The sequence below is a fragment of the Neopelma chrysocephalum genome, unplaced genomic scaffold (assembly GCF_003984885.1).
Source record: "Neopelma chrysocephalum unplaced genomic scaffold, ASM398488v2 Primary Assembly neopelma1_84, whole genome shotgun sequence".
NCBI lineage: Eukaryota > Metazoa > Chordata > Aves > Passeriformes > Pipridae > Neopelma > Neopelma chrysocephalum.
In genome coordinates, this window is record NW_020897746.1 from 153205 (window position 1) to 177798 (window position 24594).

The 24594-nt window shown below is 50.8% G+C and overlaps 3 protein-coding genes and 1 long non-coding RNA gene across 4 annotated transcripts; 2 read left to right on the plus strand and 2 right to left on the minus strand.

The window, feature by feature from the left end:
- Positions 1-1163: 1163 nt before the first annotated feature.
- On the plus strand, positions 1164-21142 carry LOC113971472. The gene is made up of 4 exons (XR_003535563.1): positions 1164-1240; positions 1637-1644; positions 7917-7920; positions 21131-21142. It is a non-coding gene; the product is annotated as an uncharacterized LOC113971472 (long non-coding RNA).
- On the minus strand, positions 4003-11867 carry LOC113971466 (protein SCO1 homolog, mitochondrial). The gene is made up of 6 exons (XM_027691430.1): positions 11850-11867; positions 11677-11767; positions 10706-10903; positions 9706-9798; positions 9479-9594; positions 4003-4963 (listed from the first exon to the last, which is right to left on the minus strand). Exons 2-6 carry the CDS (start codon positions 11705-11707, stop codon positions 4835-4837), a joined length of 567 nt encoding a protein of 188 aa, XP_027547231.1. The 5' UTR covers positions 11708-11767; positions 11850-11867; the 3' UTR covers positions 4003-4834.
- On the plus strand, positions 12056-14160 carry ADPRM (ADP-ribose/CDP-alcohol diphosphatase, manganese dependent). The gene is made up of 3 exons (XM_027691428.1): positions 12056-12623; positions 13081-13197; positions 13517-14160. Exons 1-3 carry the CDS (start codon positions 12071-12073, stop codon positions 13801-13803), a joined length of 957 nt encoding a protein of 318 aa, XP_027547229.1. The 5' UTR covers positions 12056-12070; the 3' UTR covers positions 13804-14160.
- On the minus strand, positions 14720-20927 carry TMEM220 (transmembrane protein 220). The gene is made up of 6 exons (XM_027691431.1): positions 20837-20927; positions 20671-20700; positions 19790-19850; positions 17316-17439; positions 16442-16501; positions 14720-15372 (listed from the first exon to the last, which is right to left on the minus strand). Exons 1-6 carry the CDS (start codon positions 20906-20908, stop codon positions 15240-15242), a joined length of 480 nt encoding a protein of 159 aa, XP_027547232.1. The 5' UTR covers positions 20909-20927; the 3' UTR covers positions 14720-15239.
- Positions 21143-24594: the final 3452 nt, after the last annotated feature.

A 24594-nucleotide genomic window follows, 5' to 3' on the forward strand; every position in this document is an offset into this window, starting at 1 on the left:
CTGGTGCTGAGAAAATTCCTAAAACAGCCAGCTTCATCCAGGTGGCTTAAGAATCACTCATTAGTTGAGCTCCTCCACAGCATGAGGAATGTGTTGCCTTCCTTGGGCAGACAAATGAAGCTGTTCCTCATTCCTCAGACATCTTGTCACTAGCCCCCAGCCTGGGATAGCACCAGTGTTATGGATCTCAGCCACTCAGAGAAAATGCTGTTTTCTATTGGTTTCCAGGACACATATCCTGGGGCTGGGTGTGCCTTGGGCACACACAGCAGAGCTCTGTTGATTGGCCCCAGCCAGGACTGTGCTCTGTCCTCCCTCTGTCATGGGCACTCAGGGGCTCCCATTTGCCCAAGGTAGCACAGGTTCACTTTGCACAGCACCAGGCTCCAACAAATTTGGTTCCCAAGTGAAACTTGTCCTCCAGTAGTTTCCAGAGGGGAGACCCACTTAGGGAGCCCAGCATCCCCCAGCCCCAGCCCAGTGACCAGCACAGCCCCACCACAAACCTGCCCCTGCCAGAGCTGAGCTCCCTCCCTGTGGGCCGGGCACTGTGCTCGGGGCTACAGGGAATTTGGGTACAACACCTACAGAGGGAGTTTGATCCATTTCTAATACTGGACAGGAGAAATGCTGAACATCCACTGACAAAGCATCTCCAAGCACCCACAGCACATTCGCTGTCCCCCCCAACCAGCTCTGCCTCCTCCCACTGATCACCTGGCAAAGTCCTTGGGCCTCCTAAACATGCAGGGAACAGACCTGTGCTCCCTGTTGTCAGCAAGGCAGGGCAGTGAAATCCTAAGTTGCCTAAACAACATTTTTGTTGTTTTTAATAAACAAACAAAACTCCAAACAAATAAGAAACCAAATACCAAACAACAACAAAATGAAAACCCCACAAACAAACACAACAAAAAACCCGCCTCACTACCAAAGAAAGCTTCCCTCCTGGGAAAGGCCAAGGGAACAGTGATCAGCACAGTCAATGTGAGAGGCAGAAGGGAGCAGGACATCCTGTTGGGAGGCAAGGGACACATCCCTCCATCCTACATTTCTCTGGGCCCTTCCCACACAACCCCAGTCTTCCTAGGTCAGCTGGCTCTGCCTCTCAGGGCACAGAAAAACAAGATAAAGGATGTGACACTTCTGTCAAAACATTTGGGAGAAGACAGGAACCCTGCATTTGTCTCTGTAGCTGAGTCAGCTGCAAATGAGCTTTAGGGAAATCAGGGTAAATGGGGTGACCCTTTCCAGGCTGCAGCCCATGAGCGGAGTTCGCAAAGCCTCGGGACAGAGGCACCCCTTGTCCAAATCCTGCTTTAACTTGGCTCAGCTGTAACACCAATTCTTTCTTCTGAGCAGGTGTTTCTGGCTAATTTGTTTTATTTTTACTTACCATTGCCTCATACAATCCTGGTTTTACACAGACTGTACTCTGTGCAGAATAAGGTATTTGGCACTAACACACTGCTGCAATATTTGAAATACAAGCCTGCTGTGACAGCAGAGACCTTGAGAAGGGCAGACAAAGGCTGCTGTGCAGAGCAGAGCCACGGGATGGTAAAAGATGGGGCAGAGACTTGGCCCTGAAGCCTCCACAAACACCAACAACTCACAAGGGGTTGAATAAATACAGATCTGAAGGTGTCACTCATGAAAGAGATCAAGTACCCAATGTATGTGAAAATGCATGGGAGGGGTCATGTGGAGTCACCCAGCAGAAAAAGGAGCATCTTGTGGTAGGACTGACTTCATTACAGAGCCAGCACTTGTTGCACAGACATGAGGAGAGCGGTAGCTGTTTAGCAGCAATTTACCACTATCCAGCAATCATCGAATCATAGAATCAGCTGGGTTGAAAAAGATCTCTGAGATCATCAGGTCCAACCCTTGATCCACTGCTGCCGCGGTCACTAGACCATGGCACTGAGTTCCTTCAGGAACTACAGTCAGTTTCCACTATTTCTTTCCTGTTGCCAGTAACAACTGATCAGAACCTACTGCACATCATTGTGGTGAGCAACAGGCCCTCTCCTGACATTTTTGCATGAGTGTCTCCTTTCCATCAGCTAAACCCCCTCTCTCTAAAGTCCTCCTGCTGTGGAGCCTGCACGTGCCCCGTTCCATGCAAACCACCAGCAGCACAGTGATTTTGGGGAAGGCTCAAGGAAACTGCCGTGCTTCTCATACCCTGGGAAACAGAGGGGTAGTCAGAGCCCCCAAACACCAAGGGAGGGTTCAGTGAGGAGTTTTGGCACTGGTGTGGGAAGGGAGAAACACCCACATGGCACAAAGACAAGGCTGGCATGTCAGTGCCTGCTGCTGACAGAGATCCCCACGCTGCCACAAGAGACAGGAACCCAGGCCATGCCCTGTGCCTGGAACAGGTTACCTTACAAAATCAAACCACTCCTCCACTCAGTGATCAGTTACATAAAATGGCCTTTAAATAAATACATCCTCCCTCTCCCTTAGCCCCACAATCAACCCTCTGCACTTTTACCTTTGAAACAGTCTCTTTCCCACTCCTTTTGGAAGACAGATATGGCTGAAAAACAAGTATTACGAGTCTTTCCATTCCCTAAAGAGTCAAATTACAATATTGAAATCCATCTTTTCTCCACAGGCTATCTTAAGTGCTTGGGAATAATTAGGAGAAGCACAAACAGACTTTAAAGAGACAAAGTGTCCTCCTGGATCAGCTGCTCCATTGCTTAGTCCCACTCCCATCACGTCTCCTGCATCAATACTGGATACACATTGGCTGACAGAAAGCTCAGCATTCCCAGCAATGTTCACTGGGAGCCCAGAAAGCCAACCACACCCTGGGCTGCATCAAGGGAAGCATGGCTAGCAGGTCAAGGGAGGGGATTTTGCCCCTCTACTCTGCCCTGGTGGAGCTCCAGAGTTCTCCAGCCCAGCTTCCACAGGACTATCAGCAGCAGGTCAAGCCATGGCCTGTCTTGTTTCAAAACAAACTGGTGCACAGCCACCTGCACATGGAAACACAGGGCCAAGAGGTGCCAAAAGTCAGCTCTGTAAGGGAAGTTTTGAAAATTAGTTACCTTCAGGATTGTGGGGAAAAACAAACAGCAAGGAAAGGCTTCTCTGAAACAATGCTGACACTTGTGAGACCATCCATGAAAACAAAATCATTATTGTCAGGGTACCACTAATCACAGACACCAATACCATTGATAACACATTGGACTTGACGCACCTTCTTATTGATAGGAGACTCAAGTGTAAAATTTCCTTTGGAACCACTCCTATTGCCTACTGCAATCAACCCAGTCAGCATAAAGAGGAAAAAAAAACCTAATTTCCTTTTCAGCTGTTGAGGTTAAGCCTACCAGGACACTTTTCAAAACTCCCATTGCAAACTGATTAAAAAAAAAAAATCTTGCTCTAAAAGACAAAAAACCCCTTCTTTAAACTATGTAGTATTTGAAAGGCAAAGAAAAAAATATCCTATCTTGGAACTTTGGGAATCTTCCTTCCTTGAGAGACCTTTACGAGAAGAATTCCGTGTGAGACATACCACAGCAACATTCCAGACACCCTCAGGAGGCACCACAGTACAGGGCAGTTGATGTGGGCCTGCACTCCTCAATTGTGGTTTAGAATTGCTCTGGAACAGGTCAAGTTTACTGTTTTTCACAATTTTGGAAAGACAGAAATTTTCCACAGACCCTACACCTTCCCTTGGACAGGAATGTTCTCTCCCACACTCAGAACACCAGTGCTACCTGCAGGAACACTTGTGTTTAGTCTAAGACACTCTGGGACTCACACCAAGAACTCTTCTGGTTTGTCTCCTATGGGCCATTCTGTGGGGTTCAGCTGCCTTAAAAAAGCACCTTAGGCTTCTGGTGTGCACAACTAGAAATAAAGACTGCTTTCTAAAAAGAGGGAAAGCACAGCAAGAACATGAAGCTTGACCGGCATACAAAGTTCTGATGATATTCCAGTTAAATCCAACTAAGGAAAGAAAAATATATATTGCCTATACAAAGAAATCTTTATTTTCAAACGCTGCACTGCATAAAATGCATCTGATTGCCAGCCCTCTGCATGGACACAGCCCCCTCCACCCTCCTACTTCCCTGCTCAGCACAAGCAGAGCAACTATGCACACAATCATTTACACCAGAAGAAAAACCTATTTGCAACCCATTTCTCTTTTCCTTACAAGTGAACAGTGTTCACCTGGAAAAATCATCAGAAAACCCCCTTTCATTTCTGCATTCAGATGAAGAGATCAGGCACGCTACAAGGCTGGTCTCACGCACGGAAGCTGACGGTGCTTTCCATGCTCTTCACCTTCTTAACCTGGATAAAGGAGCGCTCTTAAGGCTCTCCTGCTTTTAATAGTGCAACTGCCTCTCCCAGAAGGCAAGACAGTATGGAAGAACCAAAGGGCAGAGCTCCTCTGAGAATGCCATGGCCCCATGGCTTTTCACCAAGCAGTCCTCCTGCAGTGACTGTCCTTTGCTGGTGTCTTGCCAGGAGATACCAGTTAATTTTACCAACAGCACACACATTCTTCCCAAATGAAAAGTGCTTTGCATTTTTTGCTCCCAACAATGTTTCAGAGAAGTCCCAAATTTCACTTGGTAGCCTAGATCTTGCTGCAAATAATATCCACAGGGAAGGCTCTGCAGAGATCTTTGGTAATGGTAATTTGCAGAAACAGGATTGCCTTTCTTGTTTGGAAGAAAGGACGCATGTTGTGATAGGATGTTACACTTGTGTGCTTCTGCTTTAATGCCAGTGTCCAACCACAGCCAAACCCACAGGTGATGTTCACAGCAATCTTTGAAGACCTTGTGTTTTAGGATCTGTATTTTCTCATGTGTGCAGCAATAGAAGCTGAAATCTCAGTGCTCCTCTTATTCTGGCCATAATAGTCCACAAAGTCACCATCAGGCCCAAGGAGGTACATTATTATAGTGTGATCCACCTGCAAGAGAGCACAACACAGCTTGGTAAAAGAGATTATAGAATCACACACCACCAGGTCAGAAAGGGACCTCATGGATCATCTGGTCCAATCTCTCTTGGCAAAAATACAGCCTGGACAAGATGGCCCAGGACCCTGTCAAGCCAAATTTTAAACGTATCCAATGCTGGAAAACTGCCACTTCCCTGGGGAGATTATTCCAACGGATGATTGTTCTCATTCTGAAAATTTTTCCTCTTGTGTCCAATAGAATCTCCCCACGAGTAACTTGTACCTATTGTGCCTTGTCTTTTCTGCATGACTCCCCAAGAAAAGGGAGCTTCCATCTTCTTTGTAGCCACTGTTTAAATACTGGAACATCCTGCACATCTCTGTCAGCAGCAACAGTGTCTAGTTCAGCCTTTGGCAGCTGCAAACTTCTCCACAAGAAGGTAAAGCAAGACAAGGAAAACCTCAGCATCACTGCTTCTCTTCTCTCAGACACATGCTGGGATTGCTGGGGTGTCTCTGCAGGGCCAGGAATTGGACTCACTGATCCTCGTGGGTCCCTTCCAACTCAGGATATTCCATGATTCTGTGATCACCTCAGTGCTCTCTGCTGGTTTTACCCAATAAAATAAACAGAGAAAACTCGTTGCACCCTCAGAATGTGTGCAGAAATACTTTCAGCAGACGAGTCTTGTCTAAGCGGGGGCCCCTTCCTGCAAACCTGAGGCTGATGGTCTTCTCCCAGTTTCCCTCTACTTCTCATGATGCTTCATGATGCCCACAAGGTATTCAAGCTCCTGCTGCTAACAGAATGTAAATGCAATATAAACAGGAGTACTTTATTAAACCAAGCTCACTGTCGGCAAACAGCAGGATCCAGCACCTCACCGGGGTGGGGGAGCGGAGCCAGGAGTGGCCATGGGATACAGGAACAAACGGGGCAGGGGCCCCCCCTGCCGGCCCCGACACAGCCTCACACACGGATGTCCTGGGCATTTCCACTGGATTTATATCAAAATTAAAGAATACGTCGAGTTGGAAGGGACCCACAAGGATCATCGAGTCCAGCCTCTGGCCCTGCACAGGCCCATCCCCAAGAGTCACCCCCTGTGCCCCAGAGGATCAGCCAAACCCTCCTGGAGCTCTGGCAGCCTTGGGGCTGTGCCCACTGCCCTGGGGAGCCTGGGCAGTGCCCAACCAGCCTCTGGGGGAAGAACCTTTGCCTGAGATCCAACCTGAGCCTGCCCTGACACAGCTCCAGCCATTCCCTGGCTGCTGTTCCTGGTCCCCCCAGAGCAGAGCTCAGTCCCTGCCCCTCCTCTGCCCCTGCCCAGGAAGGTGGAACTGCCATGAAGTCTCCCCTCAGTCTCCTCCAGCTGAACACACCAAGTGCCCTCATTAACTCCACAGCACATTTACTTAAATGCCACTGCAAACACCAAACACTGCCTGCACCCAACTGTGACCACACCTTTATCAGCAAAGACACAAAGTACTGGCAATGGAGGCCACAAACCTGTGATTGCTGGGGACTGAAACACACCTGTGCACTGACTTAGGTTTAATTCAGATATTTACTCCAGTTTCAACTTCCCAAGATCAGATCACAAAATCAAGCTGAAGGAGACAATTTGTCTTAAGCAAGATAAATCACAATTTAGATCCTTCCAATGGAAGCTAGCATAAAAAAAATTGAAAAATCAGGTTGCCGACTCAGAACATTTTAACTCCCTGGGTAGTTTGGGTGCAAAAAACAGTTTTTTAATCTCTGCCTGCCTGAAGCCTGCACTGTTCCCACTGCATGCTCTGAAGGTCATAATTTGAGTTTCAAATCTTGTAAATCGCAGACTAAAACATATAAATTGGATATTCTGGTATTGATAATTACAGAATTGAGATTATTAAATAGAAACTAGTAATATTCAAGTAATATTTGAAAAATTCAAATAGAAACTATCGTTTCTAAATGCTCATCTCAATGTTCTTTTCAAGTCAAAACAAGCAGCAAAGGCTGCAACGGACTTGTTCCTCCTCCTCACCCCACAGCAGAGGAAAGAGAGCCCACTCCTGCACAGACACCAGACTCCTTCATCAGCTGGGAACACAGGTCCAGGCAAGACATAAGGAGGAAAAAACCTTACTGGAAGAACTGATAGAGTATAAATTACCTGGATCTGTCTCAGGTAGGCACAAGACCAGCCTCCAGCTCTCCCTCCCAGGCCTGCTGTTGCCGCTATCCTGTTTCCACTCTGTTCCTGAGTCCTGAGTCCCCTGCCCTGAGCATGCAGAGCCAAAACGCAAGAGCCTATGAAGAATCTTGGGGAGTTACAGATATACTCTTCCTCCCTGGCACCACGTCTGGGGCTCCTAGGCTGCTCTCCTACTTCCAATTCACTGGCCTTTCTTCCTTGCTGCCCTTCCCTCCCCTCAGACTCACAGCCCTAACACAGAGTAGTGGTCCCCTCCTGGATCCTGAATCCCTTCCCCTATGCCCAGTGTCACCCTCCAGCCTCCCTCCAAGCTGCTGTCATCCATGGAGTTATTTTTCTCGGCTGAACCCCCGTATTGTCCCTTCATGCCCACGCCAGAATCCAGGGGTGCTTCACTAGAATCCACACGTAGTTCACTTGCTAAGCACCAGCACTCATTCAGCTTTGCTGGCCTCTTTCCATCAGCTCTCCTCAACTTCAGTTCACTTATTTAGTGTCAGGTTCTATGGAGTTTTTTCCCTCTCCTGAGCAAGCATCCTTTGCCAAACCTGTCCCTATAACCTGTTGTTGCATTCCCGCAAACCCCCTTCTAAAAGTCTGATATTAGGCAGTATCTTTAGATTGATTTCATATTGATTTAAATTGGCATTCAATTTCTCCATTCAAATACAGTATCTTAGTCACAGGCTTCTGTATCTTTCCAGTTGCCATTTCAAGTGAAAACAAGTTACTGATCTCCCACCTCAGTGATGCAGAGCAGTGGACATCACCAGTGATTTCATCTTCACTGAGATCATGTGTTGCTCTTGCTCCTTCTTTCCATGTACCACTTTTGTTGCTCCCCCAATCTTTTTGGATAATTTTTTTGTGGGAGTCAGACAGATTAAGAATTGACAATACTGAATTAGACCAAATTCAATTTGCCTCAGCATCCCACCGCAAACAGTGGCCAATAACAGTTGCTTTAAAGAAAGAGTATAAAATCAGCACCAAAAATATGTTACCTTCCTCTATTACCTCCCAGTTTCCAAACACTGCCATCTCACAGACTTCCTGAACTACACAAGATTTCTGTGCATGTCATAACCCTCAAAAGATTGTTTTTTCCAAAGACTAAGAACAAGTCTCCCTGTGGACTTCCACCATTTGCACCTGTACCAAGGGATTCCACTCCTCACCTGCCCACTGCAATGAGAATCATTACCTTTCCTTTTGAACCTGTTTTTAGTTTCTTCTGACGTCCTCAGTTCTTGTAATGAAGAAAAAAACAAGGCAGATCATGTAAGGTGTAGCCTCACTCTTCCTATCACCTGTACCTGCTTTACTCTTCCACCTTTCTCAGAATTTGGCAAGACAGGAAGGTCTTGGCAGCAGCTCAGAGCCCTATAACCAGTCCTGTCCCTTCCAGAGAAGTGGAAGTTTGACTACCCAGTTCAGCCTCACTTAAACCTCATTTTCTTCCTTCACACTGTTACTTACGTATTTTATTCCCACTTAATTTAGCATTAATGAACATGCTCTCTCTTGCAGGTTGTTTGCCACAGGAAGAAGATGCCCACAGTATTTGCAGGGAGATATCCAAGTCTCTTGCCAGGAAGACTCCATTCCTTGGTGTCAGTTTGGTAGAGAATGAGTTCTTACTCACTTTTACTTCTCATTTCTCCTACTTCCTATTGCCTTATGTCATAGGTTTGAAAAGAGATGTTGGAATTTTTTCCTAGGGTCCCGTTTCCCCCCACCCATCTGTTTCTGCTCCCAGGACATTTTGCCTTCAGTTTCCCCCCCCTTCCCCTTCCCCCTGCCCTGGGTTGCTGCAGGTTTCTCCCCCCACCCCTGAAAATTGGGACTTTGTTTTGTTTCTTCTGAAAGTTTTTGATTGCACCATTTGTTGTTTATTCAGATTTTGTTAATAAAAAGTTGTTCTTTTCCTTTTCCACACTTCCACCTGAAGTTTCTTAATTTCTAAGTTGTAATCTTGTTAAACTAAGACACCTTAATTTCCCAGTTCCATTTTCTCTTTGGAGCACACAGGAAAGCAGCCAGTCAAACACATTACACTGAACTAACTGCCAGCCTTGCTAGTTCCTGTGCTACTGTCTGCAGGCCTAGGCTGGGACATGTTTTGAACACGCTTCAGTGAGGTTCTGAGCTTGTAAGATGACACTTTGGTTCTGACTGAGACAAACAGCTTAACAGATCAGTGTAACAAGGGCTCTGTCACCTGGGACTTCAGCACAGATTCAACAGCTGGTTTTAAAATCTATATGCTGCTCTTAACCACAGCCTTTCAGTAGGCAAAGGCCCTACTCTTACTTACTATGTAGTCATTGTCCTCATCCTTGGGGCCCTCGCTGTAGTACACACGATAAGCTTTAGCCACTTGGTCAATCTGTGCCCTGGTACCAGTCAACCCGACCAGCTTTGGAGAAAATTCTAGATAGAAACAAGACGTACACATTTTAGTGAAAAGAATCCCTTCAAGAGGTTCCTTTCCAGTGCTCTGTATTACATGCTATGAGACACAGAGAAAGAATGCAGTAATACCTTTAACATATTTGGCAATGGCTTCTTGGTTGTCCCTCTCAGGATCGATGGTGATGAAGAGTGGGGTCAGATTAGGCAAAGATGGAATTTGTTCTGTGACATTAACAATTATTATTTATTTTACAAAACCAGAAATTATTTTTCATCTCCCTTCAAACAAACACACAGCCAAGTAACATCAGGCCAAGCCCACCCTAAGGAACTAAAAAGGCCATTTTGTGGAGCTTAATCTGTCTAATTTGTGAATGATTCAAATGCTATGAGACGCAATGTTCTGTGTCTATGCTGGGAGCTTCCAGCCCCCCACCCCGAGCCCCTGCCCTGCTCAGGAGGGATGACAGACTGGCTGTGCTGCAGAAGACATGGTGGTGTGATGCACATTTGGAAGCACAGTGGCTCACACAAGGGAAGCATGCAGGGATGGGGGAACAGGAGGAAATGTGAAGACATAATTCAGGCTCTTTCCCTCACGTTCCGGCCAAAGCCTTGGCTGTATTTCCTTCACTTTAGTCTGTTTTCCCACTTGCTGAGTTTACCACTATCCCTGCCCCATAATTCTTCAGGGCCTGCAGGTTGAGAAACCCATAACACATGGCCTTCCCCCTCCCTCCATTCCACAGCACAGCCATTCTGCTTCAGGAGAGACCCTCACAGAGATTTGTTCTCAGGATGAATAAAATAGAGGGAAAAAAATCCTAACACACCTCACAGTCACTTCTTGGCAAAAATATAATGCAGTGCATTCCCTGCGATCTGCCACCACCATGTTTTATTCCCAAGTCTCCTGTTATGGAATGACCAGTGCTGTCATGTCAGACCCTAGTGACAGGCAGATTGATCTGTGGATCATTTAGCAATTAATTCAACCACTGAATAGCAGCCAACAGCATTTTTTAAAGAAGGTCATCAGTTATCACCATTTGTGACATTTTATTAGAACAAACCTGACCCTCCCATAAACAGGACCTCTACACCCACTGAATTCCCTGAATTCTCATACCAATTTCATCTACCACCGCAATCATTTTCTCCAGTTCATCGGGACAGACGTCAGGGCAGTGAGTGAAGCCAAAGTAGATCAGCACCCACTGGCCCATGTAGTCCTTGCTGGTTCTGGGCTGCCCCTCATGGCTCACGAGCGAGAAGGGCCCTCCCAGCAGTGGCTTCCCAATGCTTCGGTTTCGTTCCTTCTCCAGCTCTACAAAACACAAGAGGAGATCAAACACATCCATGTCACAATCCCTGCTGCTTCCTCAGTGAGCCTCAGAAGCAGCCAAGTCAGGCACCACACTGGGTCATGGGCAGGGCATTGCCAGGTCAAGATCCACCAACACCTGTCATGTGGAACCCAATATGCACATGGCTTCCAAAAAGCATTCCTTTTGGACAAAATCAAATATATCACTAAATTCCTTTGAAACAGAATATCTTTTTTTATTGTTATCTGATCGCATTTTTGTTTAAAAAGAAAGGGGGGAAAAAAGAGAAAAAGGGGATTTCCCACCTGGCCTGGTGGAAAATAGGAAAAAACAGCATCCTTTGCAAGCTGAACATACCCTAAGAGCTGTAATATCTCCGTTTTCAACAGTAAATCCATGAAAAGGAAAGGTGTGGGCATTTCCTGTAGGAGAGGGCAAAGCTCATGTGCCTCACAGAGGGAACCCAATGTGCCCACAACACCCAGCTCCGTGTCTGTGCTGCATCGCCTGGCACAGCGCGTGCAGCCAAACACAACTATTCTAACCTCAGAACTTCCAAACGCTGAATTTTGCTTTTAATTTTTGAAAATTGTCCACGGCACTTCCGTACACACAGTCACGGAGTGACCTTCTGCAAAGCTGTGATACCGAGCGATGCCTGAGCGGATAAAATACACCTGACTATAAAAAAATACATCGCCTGAGTACAAAAAATACATCGTCTGAACACAAGATGCGACCCCGCCGCTGCTCCTCCATCGCTCGCACTCACCCTGCTCCTTGCGCCGCTTCACCGCCTTCATGCCGACCAGCAGCCCCCCGCCCAGCACGGCGGTGGCCGCCAGCGACCGCCACGACACGAGCTGCGGGGACAAGGGTTCAGTGAGCGCGGAGCGGCAGCGCCGGCCCGCGCCCCCTGCCCACGGCCCTCCCTCCCTCACTCACCCGCCTCTGCCCGCCCGCCCGGCGGCCGCTGCCCGGCGGCAGCTGCGAGAACGGGCGGCTGCGAGGCGCGGGCAGCCCCGCCTGGACCCGCCTGGCCAGGCCCGGCAGCGGCCCCACCGCGGCCCGGCCCCGCCGCACGGCCCCGCCGAGCCGCCACAGCGCCACCGGCCCCGCCATTCCGCCCCGCCCGCGCCGCCTCTTCCGCCCCGCCCGCGGCCGCCATGGAGGCGGTGCCGCGCGTCGCTTTCGGGGTCATCGCCGACATCCAGTTCGCGGACGCGGACGATGGGCACGACTTCGGCGGCAGCCGGCGGCGCTACTACCGGCACAGCCTGCGCCTGCTGCGGGACGCGGTGCGGGCCTGGGCCGCCGAGAGCCCGCCGATCGACTTCGTGCTGCAGCTGGGCGACAGCATCGACGGGCTGAACGCCCGGCGCGGCGAGGCCGAGGGCGCCCTGCGGCAGGTGCTGGAGGCCCTGGGCCGGCTGCAGGTGCCGGTGCACCACGCGTGGGGCAACCACGAGTTCTACAACTTCAGCCGGGCCCGGCTGGCGCAGAGCGGGCTGTGCAGCCGCCCCGCGGGGGGCGCGGCCGGGCCCCCGGACGGGCTGTGCCAGGCCTATCACTGCAGCCCGGCCGCGCGGCTCCGCCTCGTCGTGCTCGACGCCTACGACCTGAGCATCCTGGGCCGGGACCCCGACAGCCCCCGCTACGAGGAGTCCCTGCGGCTGCTGCGGGAGAAGAACACCAACGAGGACCTCAACAGCCCCGCAGGTACACCCGGCACGGCAGAAGCGCGGGCAGCTGGGCTCGGGCGGGTGCCCCAGGGCTGCCCACCTCCTCCTCCTCCCTGCGGTCAGTGCGGCCCTAGGCGGGCATGGGACATGCTCCCCCTTACCCGTGGGAAGGGTCTGTGTTGTGCTCTGTGCCCCACAGTATCAGAACACGGGGTAGCTGTTGGTAGCTGCAGAGCAGCGACTTGTGCCCACCGCATCCCATGCTGAGGGGGACACCCAAGAGCATGTGCATGCAGTGTTACCAAACCCCCTGAAAACACTAACAAAACACTTCTCGTTTGTCCAAGGACGCTAGAATTTTGATCCAAGAAAAGCAAAAAATAATCCCGCAAGTTATGAGAGTAAACCATCTATTGTAAGCAGATTTACATAAGGCAAATAGAGGAGCTGTGGGAGGTGTATGCACCTGTGCCTAACTTTCTTCTTCATTGTAGGGCTCAAAGAACCTCAGTTTGTAGCATTTAATGGAGGATTTAGCCAAGCCCAGCTGAACTGGTTTGATGAAGTCCTCAAGTTCTCTGATGAAAACCAAGAAAAAGTTGTAGTTATGGGTAGGTGGATATATCACACAATCACAGAATTGTTTGGGTTGGAAGGGCCCTTAAAGATCATCTAGTTTCAACCCCTATATTTGAGGGGGGTACATATTCCCGGGAATATATACCGGGAACAGCTGGTGTATGTGAGCTGAGGAAAACATGTAGCAGCTTTGTAGCTCCCCTGAGATACAGATGTAACCTGTGAAGGAGCGCAGGACAGACCATGTCCATACTGGGGGGAGCTTTCTGCACACGGTTGGCTGAGCTTCACAGCAATGACACAGACTTTGTTACAGTTTAACTCTCCTGTTTTTTTCCCTCTCAACTGTAGGTCACCTACCCATTCACCCCGATGCTTCAGACAGGGTGTGCCTGGCCTGGAATTACGAAGCTGCCCTGTCTGTCATCCACTCCCACCGGTGCGTGGTCTGTGTCCTCGCGGGGCACCTGCACGACGGGGGATATTGCCTGGACTCCCATGGAGTTCATCACCTGACCTTGGAGGGGGTGATCGAAACGCCCCCAGAAAGCAATGCTTTTGGGACTATTTATGTCTACGAAGATAAAATGATACTAAAGGGAAGGGGCAGAATTGCAGACAGAGTTATGCAGTTCTGAAATGCCAAGTAAATACAGATTGCTCTTCAGGAAGGACTCGGGATAAAAACGTAGGGGATTCAGCTTACTGTTTGCTTGTAGAAAGGTGCATGGCTGATCCTTATTGCTTTAGCTCAGGATACAGGATTTTGGAAATTACATTTCTGTAAGGAAACAGACCTGATTTCTTTGTGGAAAATAGAGAAGGCCAGTAATTGAAATATTGAATGCAGAATGTTGACTTGAAACACCTAATCCAGACTGGATTTGTTACTGTGAAAAGATGCAAACCATATTATGAATATTGTCAAAAAACCCACCCACTGTTATTCTCTCAGTGAGCATTAAAGCATGCAGAGTTGTACCTGCCCAGCCGCATTTCAACGTATTTATTTTCTGTGAACATCATAGGCAGTAATGTCTCATGTCTGGCAGAATACACCCACCCTGTAGCCTAATGCAGCTTTCCAACATTGCTTTAAAAGACTAAAGTAATCCCCAGAAAAGGCTAAGCCTAAAGAGAAAGGAGACCATCTGTGTTACAGCAAGAATGGTGCAATACACGGGCAGGGACCTGTGTGTGCACAGCTGTGACCTCTTGCAGCAGTGCTGAGTGAAGGAGCCCTGACACGGGTCTAAAGGTGTTCCTGTGCTGCACCTGGACCTGTGCTGCCTCTGTCCCACCCAGCTCATATGTCCAGTGTATCCACCTGTGCTTCCTTCTCCAGGATGAGCAGCGGGACATGCTTACTGCTGCTGGGCTGCTGCTTGGGTGCTGCTTTCCAGGAAAAAGCCAGTGAGCAGCAGAGCTGCGACAGTGCCAGCAGAGTTGTGACAGTGCCCACATCTGCTGGTGGCAGGCTAAAGTACACATCTCCCAAAAAATAAACTATATGGAGACTTTTGTTGAGTTTTCTTTAGAAAAATAGTGTTTATTACTCTGTAAAACCAGTGATTTTCAGTTAATAGCAAAAATAATTTTTCAAATTTATTCTATATATCATTTTAGCACAGGAATAGAAATACAGACTGCTCAATTTCCCAGTTAGTCTCAAATGGATTATCCAGGCAGATATTTGGAAGTTCTATGGCTGTAAATAGTCATGTATTGAAACAGTGTTTGCTTTACTTGTCCCTCATGTTACAGAAGAGTAGATTTCCCAAAGTAGGAGGTGGTTGGAGAGTGATCCAGGGATGCCAGGATATATACCATTAGAACACATTAGATCAACAGTGCTTTGAAAATGTAGGAAGCAGCCAGTTGAACGACAGTTTCCACAGAAAAATTCCCCATTCAGATTTGACAGTTTTCCTCAACTTTTTACCAAAACTCAAATGGCACTGCTAGAAGTAGCCAGGCATTCTTGTATCCTATCAAACTGATCAATCTTTCACTAATCACCAAAAGCAAAGGCAAGTACAATCAGAATGTTTACTCTAGACTTTCTCCCACCCAGTTAAATCACTGTTTTGCAGTGCTCTGGCCAAGCCGCTCGCAGCTCTTTGTTCACATAAATGTACAGCCATGAAGCAAAGGGGAAGAGGACGACCACGGCTGCAGCGGCCAAGCAAACTCCTCCCAGAGGATTCCTGTAAAGGAACAAGTGCAACAGAGCTACATCAAATCAGAATTGTTAAGGTTGAAAAAGACCTCCAAGATCATCAAGTCCAACCTTGTACCACATACCACCACGCCCACTAAACCCTATCGTGAAGTGCCAGACGTTTTTGAACACTTCCAGGAATGATGACTCCACCACCTGGGCAGCCCCATCCAATGCCTGACCACTCTTCCAGAGAAGGAATTTTTCCTAATATCCAACCTGAACTTCCTCTGGTGCAACTTGAAGTCATTTCCTCTCCTCCTGTCCCTTGTTCCCTGGGAGCAGAGTCCGACTCCCCCCCCGGCTCCCCCTCCTGTCAGGGAGTTGCAAAGAGCAAGAAAGTCCCCCCTGAGCCTCCTTTTCTCTAGGCTGAGCCCCCCCAGCTCCCTCAGCTCCTCTCTGTGCTCCAGACCCTTCCCCAGCTCTGTTCCCTTCTCTGGACACACTCCAGCCCCTCAATGTCTTGTCTGAGGGGCCCAGAACTGCCCTCAGGATTGGAGGTGCCTCAGCAGTGCCAGCACAGGGACAGGCACTGCCCTGGTCCTGCTGCCACACTATGGCTGGTACAAGCCAGGATGTCCTTGGCCTTTGTGGCCACTGCTACAACTGCTATGAAACATTCACATCTGCCTGCAGCTGGAAAGGCAGCAGGGAGCCTTTAGCCACTTTAATGTGGCTCCTGTGGGTGCATCAGCAGAATCCTTTACTGGAGAGGCACCATGTGCCAGCAGAAAATAATTTTCTGACAACTCAGGCTACAAAACCAAGTTGGAATAAAAAAAAGCATCTTATGCAAAGAGAAAGTGTCCCCATCATGGCAGGGGAGCAGAAAAAAATGTTTCATGTAGCCTTACATTTCCTCCCGCCCTGACTTCTATCTGTGTGAGATCCTCCAGACTGTAGCACCAGCTGCTACTGCTTGGGCATCTGAAAGGTTCAGAGGGTGACATGAAACAGAAAAACAAGCTGCCAAAATCAAGTATGTGGTTTCAAGGACCTAGTCACTAAGTGTGAACATAGGAATGGATTTAAAAAAAGGAGAAAATAAAACTTACTTTGCTGAACTGCGACAAAGACTCATCCATATTGTAATAATTACCAGACCAAACAACTCTCTAAAAAGCCAAATGAAAAATAGATCAGAAAATAATACAAGCAGATGTCTGTGTTCAGAGAATACAAATTTTACCTCCAAAACGAGTGGAGTAGTGGTTGCTCAATATATTTTACTACCATTATATCAATATATCAATATATTTTACTAGCATTATAATTATAAAGGTATTTACAAGGAGTAACTTTGCATCACAAATCTACAGATGTGACCCGGCTAAACAGCTGCAGAAATTACTGCCTCCACTTTTTGCTCCACTGCTAGACTTAAGTTCCACAGCACATTTCTCTAATTAACACAGTGCAAACAGCAACCCAGTTTTCTAGACCATGAACAGCTGCCAGGGCTTCACCTCAATACAGTACAAGCACCTACTTTAGGCAACACCCAAATGTCAGGTGAGAAATCCTCCCTCCTCCTCAATCTCTGGCGGTTTGGAGGACTCAGCAGCCCATGCCAGATAAACATGCATATGGTATCACCTCAAGAGGTTTTGAAACATTAATTATCATTCCTGCAGCTCCAGCAAGAGAGCACAAAGTTCTTTCACTGTTCTTGTGTTCTGGACTTTGAAAGCCAGAACTGCCCCCAGGTAAATCTACCTGCCACAATCAGGCAAGCAATGACTGTTCACTCTCCCTGAGTCCAAGGAATCACTGGTTTGGAGCATTATGGTCCCTTCTCTTTGATCTGATTCCTCTGGACCAACAGCACTCACTGCAACAGCCCAGCAAATAAAGTTTTGGAAGGTGACGCCAGAGGAGATGGCCTGGTGAGCTGGATTTGGGCAGGGGCAAAGAAAACCCACTGTTTACCTGCCTTCCTCTTCGTGAAAAATGTTTCCTTGAGCGTAAGCAAACAAAGAGCAAGCCAAGGCAATGGTCCCAACCACACAGCCAGCAGAATGAAGGTCACACAGGGTCCTCCAAACACCATTATCTAAGGAAAAGAATACACTCTCAGCAACTACCATGAAGTAAACCTATAAATCTAAAAGCAACTGAGTTGCTAAAAAAAGGTGCCTCCAAAACACACACCCTAGACAGGAAGTTGTCATTACTGCCAGTATCTTTATGACCAGGAAAATCTGCTAAAAAGTGCTGTGAAAAATAAATACTACTGGGCCTAGGAATGCAACTTCTCGGCACCAGAACCTCAGTGAAAACTTTCCTGTTCTCTGCAGCAAACACAACAGGTTCCAGCATTCAATGTGCATGGAAAAAAAAAATCACAAGGTATATGGCAAATGGAAGTTCTCCTGAGCAGGAGGAACAGCCTTTCTGGAGCTCACAGCCAAAACCAGGTGCTCAGCACGACCCCAGGGGCCCAAGGGAGCCTAGGAGAGGCCTAGCCCCTAGGCAGCCACCACTGTGGGGAGCACTGACTTCACACTCCCTGAAGAGACTCCCTCAGGTGTTGCCTGTGATGATGAGCAACACTGATGACATCTCTGCCTGGGGACTGATGTTTTTAAACAGATAAATAGAGATGATGAGAAATATCTGAATGGCCCACAGGTTCTTGTGGTTTTCCATGTCCCTTTCCAGGGGCTCCTGAGGGGGAGGTAAGAAATGACACTGACAGTTCTCCCTGATCTCAGCAATGTCAACAGCAAAAAATCTAAAGTTAAAAGCAGGTTTCCTGGGGCATTGACCCCTCTGGGCAAGCATTAAAGGTGATGAGCTACCAAGACCCAAGGGCTCAGAGTGACCCAACACTGTAATCAATTCCCCATTTGACTGAACTTACTGCAGCTCAGCACAGGCAGAATCTGGGTCTTCCACAGACCTGAATGGCAAATATCCCTTGATGTATTTACATAAATCTCCAGTTATAAAATAGTTGTGTCATGACAATCTTTATTTTCTACAGATCTTGGCACAGGTAAAACTCTACTTGAGAGCTTAACATGCAGATTCTCTTGACTAGCCAAATGCCATTATGTTGAAGCTACACCTATCACACGTTATAAACCTCCCCTGAAATGTTCAAAACCACAAGCAAACCAACCCTCAAGGATTTTGCTTTATGGAGGCTTCCACTTTATATGCCTAAGGTAATGAATGCCTGCAATGGTGTCATTTGTGACAACAGCATGCACTCCTGAAGGTTTTCTTTTTTGGTGTTAAATGCGATTTTAGTCTATTCAAAATAAGTATTAATCCAGAACAGATACAGTCACTTTGTGTGTATAAAATGGCCTTATTCTGAAATTATTTCTACTGAATGAAAATACAAAAAAAATTAACTACGTTCTGGAGTCCAGAAACAAATCTGGCCATAGAATCATAGAATCAACTGGGTTGGAAAAGACCTCCGAGATCATCAAGTCCAACCCTTGATCCAACATGGTGGTAGCACTGATGCCACATCCAGTCTCATCTTAAACACCTCTAGGGACGGTGACTCCACTGCCTCCCTGGGCAGCCCATTCCAAGGTCTGATTACTCTCTCTGTAAAATTTTCTTCCTAATATCCAACCTAAACTTCTCCTGGCACAGCTTAAGATGGTGCCCTCTTGTTCTACTGCTGGTTGCCTGGGAGAAGAGATTGACACTCACCTGGCTACAACCTCCTGTCAGGGAGTTGTAGAGAGTGAGGAGGTCTCCCCTGAGCCTCTTCTTCTCCAGGCTAAACAATCCCAGCTCCCTCAGCTGGTCCTCACAGGACTTGTGCTCCACACCCTTCCTCAGCCTCATTGCTCTTCTCTGGACCTGCTCCAGCATCTCAATATCCTTCCTGATCTGACTGATTCTCTGAACATGTGAAGTGGCATTAGCCCCTGTAGCATCCACCCTTGGAAATGCAGCCTTTGAACATTGCCATTGCTCCCTGCGTGCTCTGTGGGGCAGTTGCAATACCTGGCACTGAACAAGACTTTTAGTGCTTTCACAGGACTGTGCAGAGCTCAGCTGCTCTTGCATGAGGTAGATAAGCAAAACCACAGATTTACAACAAGGAAATAAAGTGAATTAATGTGCTAAGGTCAACACCAGAGACAGGTTCAGAGCAAGCTCCCAGGCTTCTGAATTGGGGTGCAAAGGCAGGCCATCCCAGCAGCAGACTTTTCTGCAGGGCTCTTCTCTTCACCTGCAGCACATCTAGCCACCAGCACTAAACCAATGACCAGCTTTTGTAGAAGCAGGTCCCATAACCTTTTGCCTTCAAAAGATAGTAGGACATGTTCCCACATGGCCTGATTTTAATCTGTGGTTCAATAAAAACAAACAAACAACCATTTTGGGGCAAAATTTGAACAGACACTCTGCTTTGCACACCAGTATCATACCTGTTATTGAAGGGTTGATGCTGACCAGCAGTGTCAGGGCAGCTGGCACTAAGTAGACAACCTGTTAATGACATATAAGTATACTCTGTAGCAAAACTTATCAAGGTCAGAAAGCAGAAGTCTCTGCCCACAGCAGTACTTCTCCCCTTCACAGCAGTTTGTCAGAGGCACAGAGAAACTCCCAGTGCCTCTCCCTCGGGCACTGTTAGTGCTCCTCTTCATCATCACCACCCAAAATCCCAGGCCATCAGCCGAGTGCCAGCCTTGTTTCTTAGCTCCCGAGTTACCAAATGCTGGCTGCCTGATCAGTCACTGCAGGGCCCCTTCCCTCAATCCTGATATCCCAGGAAAAGCTCTGACAGGATCCCCCCCCGTGTGGGGGGCTTTGCCGACCCTTCGGTGCCGCTGTCAGCGGGGCTCCACCGCCGGAGACACGCAGGGGCAGCCCCTGCCCACCCAACAGCTCCTGTCACACACAGAGACGGTGCCCCTCGCCCCCAGCCCGGCGCACTGGGCCGGGGCCACGGGCCGCTCCTGTGCCCGAGACAGGGCGGGCAGAGCAGGGGGTCTGTCCCCATTGCCCCCCCGGCCGAGCTGAGCGGCGGGAGCGTCCCGGGGCTGAATCAAGGCGAGCGCAGGGCGATGGGTCACGGGGCCGGCTCGGGGTGCTCCGCACGGGGAACCGATGCTGTGTAGGGCCAGGTGCAGATCTGGGGTGAAATAAGGCAGATCCTGGAAGCATGGGCTGATTCCAGCCGTCGCTGCAGTACAGAGATCATTTTCCCGGCGCCTGCTTGCTCTCCAGCTGGAAGCCGGGAGCAGGTTTCCTGCGGCGACCCCAGCTCGGGGGCAGAGGGAGGGGAAGGGCGGCCCGGACTCACCGTCCACAGCCCCGCGTCGGGGTCGTTCACCTGCGGAGGGAGGAGCGCGCTGAGCCCCCGCCGCCGGCCCGGCCGGGGCCACGCCCCGCGGGAGGGACGGGGGCGACGGAGGGGACCGGAGGGGCCGGGATCGTAGCCGCCCCCAGCCCGGCGACCCCGGCCTCACCTGCACGGCGGCCGCCAGCCCGAAGAAGGCGGCCATGAGGAGGTTGCAGAGCCGCCACAGCCGCGCCGCCATGGCCGGAGCGGGGACGGGGGGGCAAGGCCAGAGGGGCGGATCCGCCCTGCCCGCCGGCAACGATCCCGATGCCGGCCCCAGCCACGATGCCGGCCCCAGCCACGATCCCGGCCCCGATCCCGGCCCCGATCCTGACCCTGATCCTGGCCCCGATCCCGGTCCCGGTCCCCGGTCCCCGCTGCAGCCCGACAGCAGCGCGGCCTCCTGGGCCGGACCGGTCAGCACGTCTGTACTGTGAGAGTGGGGAGGCCCTGGCACAGGGTACCCAGAGAAGCTGTGGCTGCCGCATCCCTGGAAGTGTCCAAGTCCCAGTCTAGTGTCCAACCCTGGTCTAGTGGAAGGTGTCCCTGCCCATGGCAGCGGCATGGAACGACATGAGCTTTAAGGTCTCCTCCAACACAAGCCATTCTGTGATTTATCACTCCTGATTTTTATTGGGGATTGGAAAATGCTTGCACTCAAACTCGAGCCAAGTCCAGAGCCGCGTGGCGCTGGGTACACTGTGCATATCCCAGGAACTACAGAAAATCCAGGGCTCTCCTGCCCTTCACTGCTTGTACCGCTGACTATAAACACATAAACAGCTTCACACCGGCAGAGGGCAGGGTTACATTGGCAGTGGCCCTGAAATGTCGCGAGAAGGCTCGGGCAGCAGGTTCACCTTTAGCAAAAGCAGCTTCTCCCAGGGGAAAGACGCAGCGAGGGCTCAGCTTGTCCCGCTGTAACCCGCCGCCTGCCGCTAGCAACAGGTCCCAGTGCTTGTTGACACGGCACCTGACCCCGGCAACGGGCCCCAGGGGGGAGCCACCATGCAGGCAGGAACAGGCAGGGTGTCCCTGGGGGCACAGGCCTGCCTCAGCCCTGGGCACCCAGCTGCCCTCAGGGTGTCTGTCTCCAGGCCCCACTTTGCTCTCGTGTCTCCTCAGGACGTCCCGAGGAGCCCCAAGTTCAGACAGCCCTGCGTGCCCCCAGGACACCCCTTTCCTGTCCCCGCACTGCAGCGCCCGGCCTCTGCGCCCTTCAGTCCCATTAAATGCATAACATTTGCTCAGGCCTAACAGAAACCGTGGCTTTTGTTGCCTCTTCTCTTTCTCCCACCGACCAGCCAGAGCTTTTCCTCACTCAACAGCTCTTCCGGCGCTGGGCCGCTCAGGACCCCTGCCAAGGCCTTCGCCGCAGCCCAGGCCCCTGCGTGGCACCCCGAGCTGCCCCGGGGGTGGCTGAGTGGCCCTGCCAGGCTGGCAGAGTCCTGGGAGGGGGCTTGGGGCTGAAGGGGGGAGGATGGCACCCAGGGGGACCCAGCTTGGAGGGCCAGGCTCGCTCAGGCACCCTCAGAGCCCTGCTCTGCCCTGGGGGGCTGGTGTGGGCGTCCGCGCTGCCTGGGGACAGCCAATGGGGACAACTGGGAGTCCAGAAAAGACGTGAGGAAGGCTATCTTGGCAAAGAGTCCCCCCACTTTGAATTTCCATCCCATTCCCTCAGGACTTGTTCATTTTCCCTTCCAGGCCCTCCAGGCCTAGAGCCCTCCTCAGACCCACAAGTCCTCTCTGAACCCTCTCTTGTGCTGGGGTTGCCTCAGCCTGGGCCATTTGCCCCCTCAGCACCCTAATGCACCTTTGGATGTGCTCCAGAGGCCACAGTTTGTCCCCCGGTCCCCGCAGAAGCCCTCCATCCCCCTCCTCGCACCCTTCCTTGGAGCCTCACGAGCCCTCCCTTGGCCCTCGATGGACACAAAAGCCCACGGTTTGCTCTTCCTGCAGCCACGAGGGGCCTCTTGGCCTCAGTCCCACCACAGGACTCCTCCACCTGCCCTGGAGCTGTCTTCAGGGCAGATCATACCATCACAGAACCATTTAGGTTGGAAAAGACCTGCAAGATCATTGAGTCCAAGCTTGCACCCATCCCCACCTTGTCCACTAGAGCAGAGCACTGAGCGAGTGCCACGTCCAGTCTTGTCTTGGATACCTCCGGGGATGGGGATTCCACCACCTCTCCGGGCAGCCTCTTCCAATGCCTGACAACCATTTCCATCAAGAAAATCTTCCTCATGATCACACGCAAAGCCTCCTGAGGCCTTCAGTGCACCCCAGGCCCCCCAGCAGAAAGCAGCCTGCCAGAGCTTTCCATGCCACAAGTGTAAAAGAAAGCTCTTCACTCATTTCCAGCTTCAAGCTCTGGAGCCCCAGCACTTTCCAGGGAACTCTGGGATCCTCTTGCAGCCCACTGAGGGCTGAGCGTTCCCTTGTGATTCCATCATTCTGTGCCCAGGGGGGCCACCGGAGACCCTTTGAGGCCGCACAGCTGCAATCCAGGGCTCGATGGGGCGTGTTGGGGTGCCGGAGATGCAATTTGGAGACCATCAAGGACAATATGGGTTGTGCAGCTACACTTCAAGGCCTGTTGGGATAGTTTGGGATACCAGGGATGAAATTTGAGGGCCCCTGCAGAAAACTAAGGGGCTCTGTGCCTGCGGTTGGGGGACAAGTGAAGCATTTTGGGGGTGCCGGGGGGTGATTTGGGCCCTGCAGCTGTGACGTTCCCTCCGGGCGACAGCCAACCCCCGCAGCCACACTCAGCCCAAAGCCCCCCCAGACCTGCCACACTCCATCTCCCAGAGCTGCTGACACATCCCACTGCCCCAAATAAGCATGATGGCCCCCAAACTGCCACCTCAGCAGGCCTGGGGGAATGGACTCAGGGAGGGGAGGGAGCCCAGGCTGCTGTGGGGGAAGTCTGAGGGCAGCGGCCATGATGTGGTTCAGTCTGGGGTCTGGCGACGTCTCTGGGTGAGCTCCTGCTCCTGTGGCGGCTGCAGCACAGGGCTTGCTGCCGTGCCCCCTCCTGGGGCGCTGGGCTTGGGAGGACGCAGGAGTCACAGAGCGGGGCAAGTTGTGGGGACACAGGGATAACTTTGGCTGTCCAGGCTGGAGAAGAGATGGTTTTTGGGGTGACCTTGCAGCCCCTTCCAGTACCTAAAAGAGGCTCCAAGAGAGCTGGAGATGGATTTGGGACGAGGGCCTGGAGTGACAGGACAAGGGGGAGCGGCTGCGCACCGGCGGAGGGCAGGGTGACGTTGGCAGTGGCCCTGCAATGCCGCGAGAAGGCTCGGGCAGCAGCTTCTCCTTTAGCCAAGGCGGCTTCTCCCGGCGAAAGCCCCAGCCAGGGCTCAGCTTGTCCCACAAGCCTGGAGCCAGGGGTGCTGAGGGGGGAGCGTCCCGCTGCCTGCGGGACAGCCCCGGAAGGACACGGTCGGCTGGGCACACTCAGCACGGCGCAGCGGAAGGACACCAAGGCTTTGGGCATGTTGTTCCAGCTTTATTCGCCCCCGGTCCTTTAGCCAAGGCAAGCCGCACCTCTGCCGGGCTCACGGCCAGCAGCAGCGCAGTGCTTGTAGAAGGCCTCTTGGTCTTTGCTGCACGCAAGGACTCCTCAGAATGAAGGTTGTCCGAGCTGCCAGGGCACTGACAGAGATGTCCCAGTCTTTCTCCAAGGGCTGAAGCGCTGTGACCGAAAGAAACAGAGGCCAGATAAACCCCCATGTCTGCAGAGACCCTTCGGATTCCCGAGAGACCACGCTCCCCACTCACCGCTCAGGATATCGGCCCGGCTCTCTGTGGTCTGGTCCCTCAGGCGCCGCGTGATGAGTCCTGGGCACAGAGCTCCATTAGCCCCTGCTCCCCAGCCTA

Excerpts from the sequence above, each read along its gene's own strand:
- TMEM220 (XM_027691431.1), bottom strand. The coding sequence starts at position 20,908 with ATGGCGGCGCGGCTGTGGCGGCTCTGCAACCTCCTCATGGCCGCCTTC. Across the intron at positions 16,502-17,315 it reads TTTCACGAAGAGGAAGGCAG|AGAGTTGTTTGGTCTGGTAA; the intron begins GTAAACAGTGGG and ends TTGGCTTTTTAG. Across the intron at positions 15,373-16,441 it reads CTTTGTCGCAGTTCAGCAAA|GAATCCTCTGGGAGGAGTTT; the intron begins GTAAGTTTTATT and ends GTTCCTTTACAG.
- ADPRM (XM_027691428.1), top strand. The coding sequence starts at position 12,071 with ATGGAGGCGGTGCCGCGCGTCGCTTTCGGGGTCATCGCCGACATCCAG. Across the intron at positions 12,624-13,080 it reads GGACCTCAACAGCCCCGCAG|GGCTCAAAGAACCTCAGTTT; the intron begins GTACACCCGGCA and ends TCTTCATTGTAG. Across the intron at positions 13,198-13,516 it reads AGAAAAAGTTGTAGTTATGG|GTCACCTACCCATTCACCCC; the intron begins GTAGGTGGATAT and ends TCTCAACTGTAG.
- LOC113971466 (XM_027691430.1), bottom strand. The coding sequence starts at position 11,707 with ATGAAGGCGGTGAAGCGGCGCAAGGAGCAGG. Across the intron at positions 10,904-11,676 it reads GAAGCGGCGCAAGGAGCAGG|AGCTGGAGAAGGAACGAAAC; the intron begins GTGAGTGCGAGC and ends TGTGTTTTGTAG. Across the intron at positions 9,595-9,705 it reads CATTGCCAAATATGTTAAAG|AATTTTCTCCAAAGCTGGTC; the intron begins GTATTACTGCAT and ends GTTTCTATCTAG.